This window comes from Dendropsophus ebraccatus, chromosome 1 (assembly GCF_027789765.1).
Source record: "Dendropsophus ebraccatus isolate aDenEbr1 chromosome 1, aDenEbr1.pat, whole genome shotgun sequence".
NCBI classification, from domain to species: domain Eukaryota; kingdom Metazoa; phylum Chordata; class Amphibia; order Anura; family Hylidae; genus Dendropsophus; species Dendropsophus ebraccatus.
The window spans coordinates 164001953-164018882 of record NC_091454.1 but is presented as its reverse complement, the minus strand read 5'-3'; the positions used below and the strand labels follow the sequence as shown (position 1 = coordinate 164018882).

Below are 16930 nucleotides of genomic sequence, written 5' to 3'. Positions count from 1 at the left end.
TGTATTCATGTTTTCCAGACAACCTTAGAGCTTTATCCAAGTTCAGCAGCCACCGCTAATCAAATACCGAACGATCGGGTTCAGATCGACTCAACCCGAACCCGGTTAGCTCATCTCTAGTCTGGTGTGAAAGCACTGGACAGAACCCTGATCCCCATGCCACTCCCATAAACTAGTATGGGAAGGTCAGGATTGCAATCTCTGTTCAACATCAGTATCTGACCTCACAAATGCTCTTCTGGATAAATGGATAAAAATTCTCAGCAAAACAATCCAATTTCTTGTAGAATTTCTCTTCAGAAGAATGTCAGCTGTTCTTACTACAAAGATGGAGCGACTTCATGTTAATGTCCATACATTTAGAAAACTGTAGGTTAAATGTGTAGGTGTCCCAATACTTTTGTCTATTTAGTGTGCATATATTTCACCTGCCCAGTAGTTGAGTGTGAGGAACTAAGCCAAACCGAGTGTATTAGGGGAATAAGAAAAGATAGCTGGCTTCTCTACCCACTAGACAAGGACTACACATTCTTCCCTCACGCACTATTAGCATTGGGACACTGGCAAGATAGGCAGACAAGACAAGAACAGTGAGCCCTAAGCTGAACCCGCCCACTGTTACTGCCTACTCACCACAAGACAGCCGTATTCGACTGCGGGCAACCACGGTGCCTGTCCCTGCACTTAAATAGATGGATAACACGTAACAGGACAGACAAACAAACACAATGCTATCAAAGTCTACAGTTCAGGTCGGGAACATCGGAAAGCAAAACACAAAGCAACAGGCCAGAGAAAGGTCCAGATACAGGCACAAGGTTCAGGGCAGGCAGCAAACAAGGATAGTCAAAGCAGAGTAAGCCAAAGGTCAAACACAGACAGAAATACAATACTAAGCTGAACAGGAGTATAGAACTACAATAACCAGCAAGAGCTGAATACTATGTATGGAGGATCAGGGACTCCAGCAGCTGTTTGGAGCGGCCCCTCAACACAGGTCATCTGCACAGCAGCAGGTTAACCCTTAAGCTGCCAAGGCATAGAAAGCAAGATGGGTGGGGATGAACAAACCTAATACAGTGAAACTTTGGATTACGAGCATAATTTGTTCCGGGACTGTGTTTGTAATCCAAATCACTCTTAAACCAAAGCAAATTTTCCCATAAGAAATCACTGATATGCAGACAATTGGTTCCACGCCAAAAAAATAATGATTTTTTTATTCTGAACAACATGTTGAACAGATAAAACAAACAATGAGAAACAGCTGAATATGTAATATTATCACTTACTGTACAGTATAGCAATCAGAATAGAGAAGCAGGGCTGCTGTCAGAAGTCTGTGTGGTCACATAACAGCAATGGAGAAGGGGTGTGTGTTCAGCATGAACAAATCAGGAAGTGAGAATCACAGGACTTTGCAGGAGGACAGTGACAGAAACTTTATATACAGCAATGTGCATAGCTGAGTGTAAGTGTAGCCACATTATAGCAGGAATGGAGAGCGTGGGAAACGGGCGTAACTACCACTATAGCAGCCATAGCGCCTGCTATGGGGCCCCTTGCCTCAGGGGGACCCGTGGCCTGCTCCTGCTATAAAGTGAACCCCCTGTGCTGTCGTTAATTGCAGTACCAGGAGGCCAAGCAGGCCCCCAGGTTCTGCTAATGTCCCTTAGGCCATGTTCCAACGCTGTAAAACACCGGCCTTTCTGTGACCTGGCCGGGTCATGGAACGGCCGATGTCAGAGAAGATCATCCCAGTACCAGCCGGATGATCTTCACTGCCGCTGAATTCAGATGTGGGCACATCAGCGTGTGCCCACATCCAAATGCCCTGCTGCACATAATGGAGCATGCGGCCGGAGCCGCACGCTCCATTGTGTGCACTGACAGGTTTTCTGCGGCCGCTAGGGATCCCGGCCAGAGTGTATACTATGTGGGATTCCATAAGAGGGCAGCACTATGTAAGTTACGTAGTAATCACGGCCATTGTTGCAAATCGGTAACAACGTCCGTGATTAATACATAACATATGAGTGTGAACACAGCCTTTAACTGCAAGCACTCCTGATGAGCGATTACAGTTTTGACTACACTTGACAGTTTAATGGTCAGTCGGAAAGGGGGGGGGGCCCAGCCATTTCTAGTTTTGCCTCCGATGGTAAACACAAGGTTGCCATGATTTGGAAGGTGCGGGAGACTTCCTGGGTCAGAGTACAGTGCTGTAGACCACACTATGAAGACCATGCGGCTCCCCCACACGCCCCCCCACCCCCACAGTACAGGGAGCTCTTAAACCAAAGCAATGCTCTTAAACCAAGTTACAATTTTGAACAACTGTGAGCTCTTCTTGCAAAACGTTCTTAATCCAAGTTACTCTTAAACCAAGGTACCACTGTATACACCTAAGGCACGAGGATAGGTGAGTTTACTTAATCTCATAATAAATGTGCAGCATATATGATAATTTTTCATAATTTTGAAATATATATATATATATATATATATATATATATATATTGTTTTCCTTTAATAAAAGTTTATTGTCTGTCCCTGTCACACATTAATCTTCATGTCCCTTTCACCTACTTTTAGTATTGTGTAATAGGAGACTTTCAGCTAGCAGTAGACTTTAATTCTGTTGCTGCACAACATTCGCTCAAAGTTCACCATATTATTAGATAAACCGCTTCATACATACACCTCTGATCCTTTGACCATGAAGTGGTTCAAAACTATTAACTGCATTTCTACATTTGAAGGTGTTATTAACACGATTCCATTAAAGTACATTTTCTAAAGCCATTCTAGATGCAAGACATCAGCTCATCGGCATATGTATGGATAATTTTTACACATGTATCAACAATGGAAATCGGGCCAGATTGTACCAAACAATTATATTTGTCACTAACAAAAGAGCTGATGATCAATCAGTGAAGGATTTGGCATACCCCAGAAAAAAATTCAGTAAGTCAGTTATGCTGCGTTTACACGGAACGATTATCGTGCGAATTTGCACCATAACGATCGAATTCGAACGATAATCATACGTGTAAACGCAGCGAACGATCAAGCGACGAGCGAGAAATGTTGTTGATCTTACAACATGTTCTAAAATCGTCGCTCATCGTTCGCAAGAAATTCGCAGATCGTTCCATGTAAACAGTCGTTCACCGATTGTACCTATGTGCGAAATAGGCTTAAGCGATCACAAAACGATTTTTCTGTATGATATATCGTTCCGTCTAAACGCTGATTGTTCTAAAGAAAACATTGTTCTTTCGATATCGTTAATCGTACGATCGGGCGAATTATCGCTCCGTGTTAATGCAGCATTAGTCACATTTACAAAACTACTGGATTGTTTATATTTCATAGACCTCTGCAATGTACAGATTGGGGCAGATTTATCAAACTTTCCCCCCTGGCATATGTCGTGGAGAAGGTGCAGATTCTTACCTTCTTCGTGGTGTATGGCAGCAGTAATCCCCCCTCCCCCCCAATGTAAATCAATGTATACCTGCTCCGTTGTAGACCCCTGCAGGTGTGCACCTGTTAGTAAATACGGCAGGGTGAATGGGAGCCTTATTTGTGACCAGCGTACAAGCCAGTGTTAATAAATGTGCTGGAGGACATCAGCAGCAGTGATATCAACTAAAGGTGTCCATACACCTCTAATAGCTGTTGGCTGAACATTCACTTAGCTGACAACTCTGTTCCCATCCCTCCATACACTTTAACATTCAATTCGACAGAATGGTTATATGTTCTGGATGAAGAGATAGAAAGTTCTGGTGGCATCTTATAGCCATGGCAGCCTGTAATTGGTTTCCAAAGTCTGACTAGTGTTCATGTGTTTACCCTGCTGTTGTTTTGACCTGACTCTTCTGCTTGGACTTCTGACCCTGCTTCCACCTGATGTTTTGAACATACTCTCCTGGTTTGACCCTGCTGGCCCTGATTCAGCTTCTGTTCTTCTCTGATGCTGACTTTTGGTTCTGACATCTGGCTCATTCACTGACTATTCTCTAGACCCTAATGTTGTCTTTCTGGCGTGTCTGTCTCTGACTTGACGTGTCCGATTACCCCTTTAGGCTATGTTCACGCAACATAAGTTTCCAATTAAACATGGTCGTTGTTGCCGATTTGCAACAACAGCCGTGATTAATAGGAAACTTATATTGTGCTGTCTATGGAATCACAGCCAGAGTGTACACACATAGGGGGAGATTTATCAAAGGGTGTAAAATTTAGACTGGTGCAAACTGCCCACAGCAACCAATCACAGCTCAGCTTTCCTTTCAGCACTGCCTAAAGCTGAGCTGTGATTGGTTGCTGTGGGTAGTTTGCACCAGTCTAAATTTTACACCCTTTACTAAATCTCCCCCATAGTATCAACTCCGGCCGGGATCGCTAGCGGTCACATAAAAAACTGACATTTCAGTTTTGTGTGGTCACTATTCATTGAATAGCGGTCGCACAAGCCTGACAGGTCACACAATGGAGACTGCGGCTCCGGCCGCACTCTCCATTGTGTTCAATGGTGAATTGGGATGCAGCCCAAATGAAGATCATCCGGCCGTTCTGTGACACGGCCAGGTCACAGAAAGGCTGGTTTCCTACACTGCGTTAACCTGGCCGTATTGTGTAAGCTCAGTGTACTAAGAAGAGTATTCGTGGTTTACATCAGTGCCTGTTTATAGTCTATTACAAAGTTTGATAATTGTGTGACCTATTACATGGGGAGATGTGTGGTCAACAAACAATTATTTGTTCGCTCACCCACCTGCTGATCACTGACCTTAATAAAAATTTTAAGTTAAGGTAAAGGGTGGGACATGTTTTAGGAAATAAGAAACTAAACACAAGAACAAGTGGGTACAGTTTGAGATCAGAAGCAACATGTGAAAAAAGCTATCTTCCAGCACATGTGTTTGGTAAATCAAAGTGAATTTAAACATGCCTTGGATACCCATATAGCTATCCTAACATAATAATAATACTAATAGTACGAGAAATAATATAAGAGCAGACTAGATGAACCAGGTGGTCTTTTTATGATGACAATCTATGTTTCTATTACACAGGGCTATATCTGCCTGATTTAGCAGATATTCTGCCTATGTAATATTACATGGAGCGATAAATGGACGAATCATGCCAATTTTAGACTACCAACCGTGTAATAGAGACTTTTGTCTTTTGGTCCTGACCTAAAATCCGAGTTTCTTATTTATTAACTGTATGATTTACATATGATTAATTGTCAGTGGTCCAGTATGTTAGAGTTTCACACAGGTCTATTTCCAACAATAGACTGCCACTGGTATATATTACAGCTGACACTCTGCTGCAATGATTGAGATCAGGGATACCTCTAAAGGTGCGTTTACACGTATTTGCGAATTGGAACGATAATCGTACGTGTAAACGCAGCAAACGATCAAACAACGAACGAGAAATCGTTCATTTTGATCTTTCAACATGTTATCAAATCGTCGTTCGCAAAAAATTTGCCGATCGTTCCCCCGCTCGCAGCCCGGCCCCCCTGCTCATCCGCAGCCCCCTGCGCCGGCTCCATCGCCACCCCCGTTGCTCTGATCGCCACCCCCACCGCCCCGTTCGCCACTCCCGCCTCCACTCTGATCGCCACCCCCGCCGCCACCGCTCCGATCGCCCCCCCACCGCTGCCGCTCCGATCGCCACCGCCGCGAGCATACGTTACCTGCTCCGCGTAGCAGGTCTAAGAAATCCCCGGCTCCCCTCTTCAGTGCATTGATTGGCTGAAGAGGAGCCGTTTGAAATTCCCGGCTCCCCTCTTCAGCCAATCAGTGCTGCCTTGCATTGATTGGCTGAAGAGGGCAGCCGGGAATTTCAAACGGCTCCTCTTCAGCCAATCAGTGCTGAAGAGGAGCACTGATTGCCTGAAGAGGAGCCGTTTGAAATTCCCGGCTCACCTCTTCAGCCAATCAATGCACTGAAGAGGGGAGTCGGGGATTTCGAAGACCTGTTACACGGAGCAGGTAACGTATGCTCGCGGGGTGGGGCGATCGGAGCAGCGGCGGCGATCGCGGCGGCGATCGCGGTGGCGGCGATCAGAGCGGCGGGGGTGGCGATCGGGGCAGCGGGGGTGGCGATCGGGGCGGCGGGGGTGGTGATCAGGGCGGCGCAGGGGGCTGCGGTTGACCGTGGGGCCCGGCTGCGGATGAGCGGAGGGCCGGGCTGCGAGCGGGGGGCCGGGCTGCGGGCGCGCGATCGCAAAACGATCGCAAAACGATTTTTCCATACGATATATATCGTACCGTCTAAACGCTGACCGTTATGAAAAAAAAATCGTTACTCTGACATTGTTAATCGTACGATCGGGGCCAGTAAGTGTTTCGTGTAAGCGCACCATTATCCTGGATGTTTAGCCACTTAGAAGCCACAGTCAATACTGACCATGGCATCTAAGCGATTATACTTTGAGAACTGGGACTACCTGTCCCACTCCATCAGTACACCTGTGACGTGATCATGGAGTACCATTGGGTTTCTATAACAGCTTGGGAACTGATTACGGCCCACACATCAGCTATCATTGTATTGTAAGTTTTGTTATATGATATCAGATGGTCAAGTCCTTTATTGGCAATATAAAAAAAATTACTAGCACAGTGAGCAAAAAAAATAAAATATACCAGAACTGCTTTTTTTTATTGATCCCACCTCCAAAATATAAAAAAAGTTTATAGGAGGAGATTTATCAAACATGGTGTAAAGTGAAACTGGCTCAGTTGCCCCTAGCAACCAATCAGATTCCACCTTTCATTTTCCAAAGAGGCTGTGAGGAATGAAAGGTATGGAAATGTTTGATAAATCTCCCCCATAGTGTTTTAATCCAGAAATAGTAAAACAAATATAACTATGTTATTGCCATAATGATATTGACCTGTACAATGAAGTTAACATATCTTTTCGGAACTGTTGTTTATTTATTTATTTATGTTTTTAGTTCTCCACTCAAAAAAAAATTATCCGTTTTTAAAATAAATTTTGCATAAGCCAAAACGGCTCAATTAAAAAATACCACGTTTCTCACAGTGAAGCAAAAAAATTATATTGTATTGTTGTGTTCTCAAGGGACAAAATAGCCAGATAGAAGCTCCTGCACACCATTGAGGGCATATACTTTCTATATGAAAGCCACTTAAATATGTCTAACTGTTCTACAAAGGACATATACTATATGTTAATGGCCCCAGCGGCAGGTTTTTTATCGTGTGACTGGATAAAGTCCGTCTACTACAAGCATACCTCCCCCTGTTGCGAGGGGTCAAGGGTCATTCCTTTATATCTGTGTGTCTAGAACAGGTACTACAACCTGATGCTAGTATAACCTGTATTTGACAGGTAAAATCGCATAGTGGAGGGATGATGATAGACAAGCAGCTCTTGAGCTGATGCAAAACTAAATCATGTTGTGACATTACTTGGATTCAACAGATTTACTTTCTCTGTGGTGCTCCCAGCCCTAGCTGCAGGTAGGCTCAGATTATAAGGAGGGCAACTAGAGCACTAACGGCCCTATTACACGAAACAATTATTGGCCGTACTTGGCGAATAACCGTCCGTTCCTGATGATAATAGTTTAATGTGACGAGCATAATGTCAGCTTATTATGGTCTTTCAAGATGTCATAAGGTGCCGATCATGTCAGCGACGGTCTGCTGCTTGCCACTAGAGATGAGCGGACTTTTCGGATTTCTGGTTTGTGAGAACCAGAACGATCGGCGTCGGATTCCCACTGTCTGCTCGCTCCGTGCAGCGGGTGGATACCTCCTAAGGAACGCTTGGAAAACTGGGATACAGCCATTGGCATTGGCTGTATCCCAGTTTTCCAGACGTTCCTTAGAAGGTATCCACCCACAGCACGGAGCCAGCAGACAGCGGGAATCCGACGCCGATCATTCTGGTTCTCACGAACCAGAAATCTGAAAAGTCCGCTCATCTCTACTTGCCACCCTGTGGAACAGGAGCGGCGGCAGCCAACCGCCGTTGACTTCGATGAGCAGCCTGGATGAGCTTAGGATTATCCTGGCAGCCCCTCCTGCTCCTTCCCACTTGCTGTCTGTGTAGCACAGCAGGAAGCAGGGAGTGAGGAAGAAGTGAGAGCTGACCTGACAGGTCGGCACTCACTTTCCCCTCATTATCATGTTGTGTAATACGCCCTTAAGTCTAATAGGGCCTTAATGATCAGTTGAAAAGATGCAATCAACAACATATGAACAGATTTTTCTCAGACGTAAGATCGTTGTCTGCATACACACTGAAAAATTTACGTTTAAATAATACAATAATCTTTTTGTAATAGGAGCCTTCGTGGAAAGTAGGGGCCTCCACCACATACAGCCGGCTTGGGGCACTGGGCAGAGAAGGCATTCACACTCCATGGAATTAATTGAATAAGTGTCTTTAAACTCTAATACAATTGAAAAACTAAGCACTGGCAGGAGCAAATGAACACCCTGCTCCCTGCCCATCTGCTCGCTGTCTACACCAGTGCTTCTCAATTCCAGTCCTCATGGCCACCAACAGGTCATGTTTTAAGGATATCCCATACTAAGATCACCTGTGATAATACCTGAGTATAATACCTGAGTATAATTATAATACGCGTGAAATACTAAGGAAATCCAAACATGACCTGTTGGTGGACCATGAGGACTGGAATTGAATAGCATTGGCCTAGATCATCATGAATCTTAACCCCTTCCCTGCCCTAGGCCATCCTAGCTCGTAGCTAGCTCGTAGTGCATTTTTTGCTAACAATAGTCTTTATAGTAAAAGGGCTTGTCATATCAGTTTAGTGCCTGACACTCTCTGTAAAGCTTTGTATTTGTGCTTGTATTTGTACCTATAGCGTCTGTGCAAATGCCTTTGTATACAAGCTAGCTCCTATAGAAACAGGCACAGGTGCTTATCTCTATTTAAAGAGTTTACCCTGTGAAAACTGACTATTAGATTGGGAGGGGTCTTTTGTAATTAGACCCACAGAATAAACTTTTACTGTTCTGTAAAGCAAATGCCCCATAATATCTACTCTTCGTTTTTTTACCGATTTCTCCCCAATACGCAGGACACAACATTATAAATTGAAGGGGGTCAGTTTACAACTTGCTAAAACATATTGTCAAATAACTGTTGATGGGAAAAATAATGTTATGGCTCTTAGAAGGAGAGGAGGAAAAAAATTCTAAGCTGAACTTCACGGTGTCTTTATCGTCGTTTTTTTTTTTTCCTCTTTTTATTCCATGCAACATATTTATGTCTTTTTTTATTTTATTGTCTTGCAGAGCTTAAGGATGCCATCGATGAAATCATGCCAGAGCTCAGGAAAGAAAGTGCCAAAGTTTTCTACTTAACCGAAACACCAGTCAGTGAAGACACAGAAACCTTCCTGGACAAAGTCAAAGCAGCTTCCTGTGACTCTGTTCCAAAATCCTTGAGGTCCTTTGTTGGAGGAAAAACACTAGCAATGTACATTTACACATCTGGAACCACAGGTAATGCTTCTCCTGGTACCTTGGACCTGACATTCTGCTAAACCATCATATTCAGTGAATACAGAGAAACATTCTACCATGGATATGACTGCTAATCTGCATTTACAGTACACTGAATTTACACTTTGCTCTGCACAAAAATGCATAAGACATTCTTAAAGGGGTTGTCCGGCGATAAAAAATTATTCACAGAATAACACACATTACAAAGTTATACAACTTTGTAATGTATGTTACGTCTGTGAATGGCCCCCTTCCCCGTGTCCCACCACCCCCACCCGTGTACCCGGAAGTGTGGTGCGCTATACATTACCTGTCACGTGCCGACCACGGTCTCCGATCCTCAGCAGTGACGTCTTCTTCGGGAGGCCGGCGGATCTTCCCGAGTGCCGGACACCCTCTGCAGCGTCATCCGAAGCTCACCCGCGATTGGCTGAGCATAACTGCCCAAATCATGTATATCTATGCAGCTTGACTATATACAGAATATTCCTATTTTTGGCTACATAGAAGACTGTCGGCAGAAAAAGACCACTGGGTCCATCTAGTCTGCCCTTTAAGTCTTTTCCTTCTTATTATCTTAGGATATATGTTTATCCCAGGCATGTTTAAAGTCTATTATAGATTTACCTACCATATCTGCTGGAAGTTTGTTCCAAGCATCCACTACTCTTTCAGTAAAGTAATGTTTTCTCATATTGTTTCTACTTTTTCTAAAAGCACTGCCTGGCGTTATTTAGTCCTTTAACATATTTAAAGGAAACCTGGCTCCCGACCCCAGCTAGAGCACCTTATACGCACCTGATCGCGCTGGGTCCCGCTTCTTGAGACGGTCGGGTGACCGAGATTTCAGCGCCCCAAGCCTGGCGCGCGCGCTCCTGAGATGAGTCCAACTCTCATAGAGAATGACGGAGCGTTGGACTCAGCAGTCATTCTCTATGAGAGTTGGACTCATCTCAGGAGCGCGCGCTGGGTTTTGGATGCTGAAATCTCCGTCAACCGACCGTCTCAAGAATCAGGTACGTATAAGGTGCTCTAGCGGGGGGCAGGAGCCTGTCACCCCGGCACGGGGGGTGACAGGTCCTCTTTAAAGGTTTTGATCATGTCCTTTTGACTTTTTAACAAACTTTTTACTATATTTAGTTATAACTTGTCCTAACTAGCAAAAAAGACCTTTATGTGTAGTATAGTACCAATGTAACACAGTGATTGCACAGTGTATAGAAAAATTACCTTTACTGTTTAAAATGATAAAGTGATAAAGGCTGCATTCACACTACAACCAAGTCCAACAATACTGTAATTATGATAATAACGTCATACACGGCTAACAGCTCAGTTCTGATGTAATAAATCATCTCTTGTAAAGTGACTAGTGCAAAATCTGACCATCAGCATGGTGCAACACATACCCAAAATCAGCATGCTGCTCACCTGGGATTCCGCCAAACTTTGACATATGTTTCATCTCCTTCATCAGGGGTCAGTCCTTAGGAAAATTCTTGTGAGAACCAGAAATTATGCGTAGGGCAATATTGGGAGATTAGGGTAATGATGTATAAAGGGGATGCATAGTGTATTGTATTTCATAGTCATTATTTTAAATGAATTTACAGGGCAATTGGTAGATATGATACAAGTTTATGTATTTTTCTGTAAGATTCCATGTTTTGTCTCAACAGGACTTCCAAAAGCCGCTATTATAAATCACCAACGTATCCTTATGGCATGTGGCCTGTTTCAACTTTGCCACGTCCGTCCCAGAGACATTGTGTATATCACCCTCCCATTGTACCACAGCTCAGCTATGTTGATTGGAGTCCATGGCTCTATACTTAAAGGTAACAACACTTATTTTGATGGTTTTTGTATCTTAAGGCTATGTCATGGAACGGCCGGTCTCAGAGAAGATCATCTCGGCCGGTACCAGCTGGATGATCTTTAGCGCCGCTGAGTTCTGATGCGGGTGCATCCGTGCGCTCCCGCATCAGAACTGCACACATTAGAGCATGCGGCCGCAGCCGCGCGCTCCATTGTGCCAACTGACAGGACATGTCCGTTTCTCGCGGTGCCGCTAGGGATCCCGGCCACAGTGTATACAATGTGTATATACTCTGTCCGGGATTCCCTCAGCTTGCAGCACTACGTGAGTACCGCAGAAATCAAGGCCGTTGTAACAACGGCCGTGATTTTTGCTGAACTTACGTAGTGTGAACATAGCCTAATACAGGATTTTCCACAGCAGATTAGAAAATCCAAGCTCATTACAATTGTCGTTATAGTCACCAAGTTCAACAGTTCAGCTGTCTTTCCTGCTCCCGAATACATGTTCCGAATGGAGAGAGGAGAGAAAGTTACTATAAGACATTTCTGAAATCCAGATCCAACATGCCTGGCCTTTCTCATACATGACATGTACCGGTGGTGGACAGGCGGAGGACCACCATAAACATTAAATCATCCTCAAATTAGATGATTTGGTCGGCTTAATATAATTTGTGGCTACCTTGTAGCAAACACTGAGACCTAGATACACAGTCCAGAGTACTGCTCATAGAGTAAGGGGGTCATAGTATCCCTCTAACAACAAATAATGTCCGTTATTTTATAACAAGGGCCGTTATTAACATAATAATTGCCGTCAAATAAAAACGTCCATCATTTCAATGGTGTGTGAACATAGCCTGAAAGAATAAAAAATTATCTTTACAAAACACATAGCCTGGTAAACAGCAGCAGTCAATATTTTTACATAAGCAGAAGCAATGCAGTATGTCATACAGAATCATTGCATCTATTGCTTCATGTGTGACTGACAGCAGTGATGTCCGAGAAGTAGACATCTTATTCACAGGCAGTAAAGATTGAGTTTATGGCACATATATTCCTACAAACTCTTGAATAATGTTGATGTATAAGATGTTATTTCATGATTTATCATGTTGTTAACCAAGTTTTTTCTTGTTGCTCTTAGGTGCTACTATAGTGTTGCGCAAGAAGTTTTCAGCCAGCCAGTTCTGGGATGATTGCAGAAAATACAATGTGACTGTAATCCAATACATTGGGGAAGTGCTGCGATACCTCTGTAACGTCCCAAAGGTACCTTCTGGTGAAGTGTTTAACGATTTTGAAGCAATAATTTGGTTTTTATAACGATCAGCGTTTAGACGAATAAATTGTTAGAAAAATCGTTAGAAAATTCGTAAGAAAAATTATTAGTGCGATTAAGATCGCTTAAGCCCATCTTTCACATAGGTGAATCTTTAAAAGAGTGTTTACACAAAGCGATATGCAGATTTTTGACGAACGACGATTTGAGAACATGTTGAAAGATCAAAATGTACTATTTCTCGCCCGTCGCTTGATCGTTTGCTGTGTTTACACGGAACGATTATCGCTCAAATGCAATCATTATTGCAAAAATTCGAACGATAGTCATTCCATGTAAACGCAGCATTAGTGCTGCCATTGTAGCCATGCAAGTGCTGATGAGCAGGTCATGTGGCTGATATCTGGTTTCTCTCAGACAGATGATGATGCGTCACATAATGTCCGGATGGCTATTGGTAATGGCCTACGGACAGATGTGTGGAGTGAGTTTCTGAGAAGATTCGGGGATGTTCAAATGTATGAGTTTTATGCAGCTACCGAAGGAAATGTTCTCTTCTTGAACTACACTAACACAGTGGGCGCCGTGGGAAGAGTGAATTTCTTATATAAGGTAAGACTGGTAACACCCATTACCCATCAATACAGGATATTTAAAAAAAATATATTAAACAATTACAGCACAAATTCACTACTTTTCTGTATATGTTATATTTACAATACATATTTCTGCAAAGAATTTATTATGTTTAAGTCTTGTTTATGACTTTAAATCAGGGTATTTTCCCCTGTTTACACTGAGAATTAGTAATAACATTAATATTAGTAATGTGGAGAAGAGGCATAGCCTCCCCCCGCACTTGTTATCATGGTTTACGCCTGCAAGCAGGCGTAAACCAGGCAAGTATCTACACCTGCTGCAAGCCTCCTGCAGGCGCAGGTCCCACCGGCTTTACTAATGGCCCTATTCCACGGGTCGTTTTAGAGGAGCAAACGAGCGCTATTAGCGCTCGTTTGCTCCTCGTTCCCCGCTCGCTGCCGCCGCTATTCAACGCGGCTGCAGCGAGCGGGTGAGTGCGGGAGGGGCGGCGGGGAGCTGCGGGGGGGCTGCCCGGGGGATCGCTGATCGTCCGGGCAGCCCATAGGATATAGCAGCGTCTGCTGCCGATGCTCCTATTCAACGGAGCGACGGCAGCAGATCGCTGCTATATCAGTCTCTTGTTTTTCAACATGTTGAAAAACAAGCGACTGCAACGATCAGCCGACATGAACGATGTCGGCTGATCGTTGCACTCTATTCCACGGAACGATTATCGTCCGTAGCGGTCGATATCGTCCGAAAACGAACGATAATCGTTCCGTGGAATAGGGCCATTAGTGAATTGGGCTGGGAAAATAGGGATGGAGCCTTATTTAAGACCGGCGTACAAGTAATTAATAAATCTCCCCCGATATGATTATATGCATATCCAATGTAAGTATATACCTTAGCCTAGAAGTCATTGCATCTTGTTGTATATAACAACCATGGTAACCACAGTCAGCAGAACTTGTTTGCAGTTGTTGCAGGGTGAGTTTTTACTTTGGCCGTTGATGTATATACACTATTGTACTTTTTATTACTATTGTTCAATGAATTAAAAAGTGAGGCGCTTGTTCAACCTTCTTTTCTATTTATGCTGAAAAGAAATTTATTGTCACCTTATGTGAAATCAAAACATTTGAGGACTAGGCATCTGTCCTGTGCACACCAGAATTTGCCTGTAGTTCTGCATAAACTTGACCTAAAACTACATCAAATTTTTAGACAGGTGCTAAAAGTAGATCGAGGACCAAATCAAATGAAAGAGTCAACAATATTATACTTGCTCGTTATTTTTTAAAGTGACTCTGTACCCACAATCTGCGCCTCCCCGTTAGTATCCAGGACACAAGCAGTGTATAGTTACCATCAGTCCTTTTTATGATCTGGCATTCGGTTCTCCCATCCACGGCTGCTGCTGCATCTTCAGGCCTCCTCTTTGAGGATGATTGACAGCCAGAGGAGGCGTAGCCTGAAGATACAGCCGGCGTCCGGAAGACAGGAGAACTGGATGCCGGATCACAAGCAGCGCTGATAGTAAGTATACACTGCTTGTGATCTGGAAAATGACAGCACTGATATATGCCTATCTGTGCTGTCAGTTTCCAGATCACAAGCAGTGTATAGTTACCATCAGTGCTTCTTATGATACATTATCTGGCTCTCCCGTCCACGGCTGCTGCTGTATCTTCAGGCCGCCTCCTTCTTGGGGAAGATTGACAGCCAGAGGAGGTGTAGCCTGAATATACAGCCAGCATCCGGAAGACAGGAGAGCCGGATGCCGGATCACAAGCAGCGCTGATGGTAAGTATACACTGCTTGTGATCTGGAAAATAACAGCACTGATATATGCCTATCTGTGCTGTCAGATTCCAGATCACAAGCAGTGTATAGTTACCATCAGTGCTTCTTATAATAAAGTATCTGGCTCTCGACGGCTGCTGCTGTATCTTCAGGCCGCCTCCTCCTCCAGAATGATTGACAGCCAGAGGAGGTAGGGCCTTAAGATACAGATGGCACCAGAGGACAGGAGAGATGGATGCCAGATCACAAGCAGCGCTGATGGTAAGTATACACTGCTTGAGATCTATTCATATCTATGCTGTCAGTTTCCAGGGCTGCCTGAATGAGACAAGGATCGTTCATGCAGCTAGGCCGCTAAATTTGTTGTTCTATGTAAAGGTACTGCACACGAGTGCTAATCTCGCTGATCAGAACTTGTTTGTGGCCGCCTGTGGCCGACAAATCGATTCATGTAAAAAGCCCCTTAAAGGAGTGCATGAACAATTCAGAAAAAAAGATGGGGTGATAAGGGGGGAGGGTACCATTGGAAATAGAAAGGTTCTTAGCGTAGGAGTAAGGTAACCTGAGTTTGGGAAAATTAAGGTCGTGAACTTTTCTTCTGTTTCTTAGAACTCATATACAGTTCGATACTCCACAATTTTTATTAAACTCTTCCTTTTCTTTTCTCATTTAAAGTGACACTGTCACCCGGTTCTTGCATTATGACTTCTCTACACAGATGTAAAGGGTAAATTTAGCAGTTTTCATAGTTTATATCATACGTCAGGTTGCTTGTTCAAGTAAAAAGTGATCTTTTATCAACTGCAGATTGTGCTAAGTGGGCGGAGCTTCGCCACAACAGCACCACTTAGCCCCACCCACAATGCCGTTGTGTGTGTCCCACCTTTCCATGATGTCATAGGCACATAGGCCCCGCCCCCTCACCGACCATTGGAACAGGCTGGCCTAAAGGTCTAGGCCCCACCCTCTCTATGTCGGCACATACCAATGTACCAATGACATCACGGAGGGAAGGGGGCAACCGTGGTGCTGTGGGCTGGGCTAAGTGGCGCTGTTGCCGTGAAGCCCCGCCCACTTAGCACAATCTGTAGTTAATAAAAGATCACTTTTTACTGGAACAAGCACCATGACGTATGATATAAATTAAGGTATGAAAACTGCAAAATTTACCCTTTACACCTGTGTAGAGAAGTCATAATGCAGAAAAGGGGGTGACAGTGTCACTTTAAAGAACACAATTGTAAACATTATTATTATGTACATCCTGGTTAGTTTCTTTTGTACACACAGATTCATTTATACTAATGTCAAATTCAAGTCCATGTTTCTGTTTTTTCCTTAATAAAAATTCACATGTTTTTCTTTTTACAGAAAGTATTACCATATCAATTTATCAAATATGATATTGAAAAGGATGAGCCTGTAAAAGATGCCAAGGGACGTTGTATTAAAGCAAAGAAGGGTATGCAGTGCTTGGATCAGTTCGGCATCTCCACTCAACAATAAACATGGCCTTTTTCAGATCAGTATCAACTATGGATGTGTAAAAGGGTCCATTGACCTCAATGGTTGCTATATTGTCTGCAATCATGGATCTGACAGTATAATACTGATATGTGAGAGGAGCCTAAGACTCTGTTTTCATAGACACCACGGGGGAGATTTATCAAAGGGTGTAAAATTTAGACTGGTGCAAAGTGCCCACAGCAACCAATCACAGCTCCTCTTTCCTTCCACAAGAGCTGGAAGCTGAGCTGTGATTGGTTGCTGTGGGTAGTTTGCACCAGTCTAAATTTGACACCCTTTGATAAATCTCCCTACACGTGTTCTGCTTTTGAAGGATTCATGAGGAATGAACTGGCATCTAATTTGACCTAATAGATAACCC

At 43.7% G+C, this 16930-nt stretch overlaps 1 protein-coding gene across 1 annotated transcript in view; it reads left to right on the top strand.

The window, feature by feature from the left end:
* The window catches only part of SLC27A2 (solute carrier family 27 member 2), a 40765-nt gene that overhangs the window by 13960 nt on the left and 9875 nt on the right, over positions 1–16930 (top strand). The window contains exons 2-6 of the mRNA XM_069983523.1: positions 9339–9548; positions 11231–11389; positions 12523–12647; positions 13075–13269; positions 16414–16504. Coding sequence (XP_069839624.1) covers positions 9339–9548; positions 11231–11389; positions 12523–12647; positions 13075–13269; positions 16414–16504 — 780 coding nt within the window. The remainder of the gene's footprint in view (positions 1–9338; positions 9549–11230; positions 11390–12522; positions 12648–13074; positions 13270–16413; positions 16505–16930) is intronic.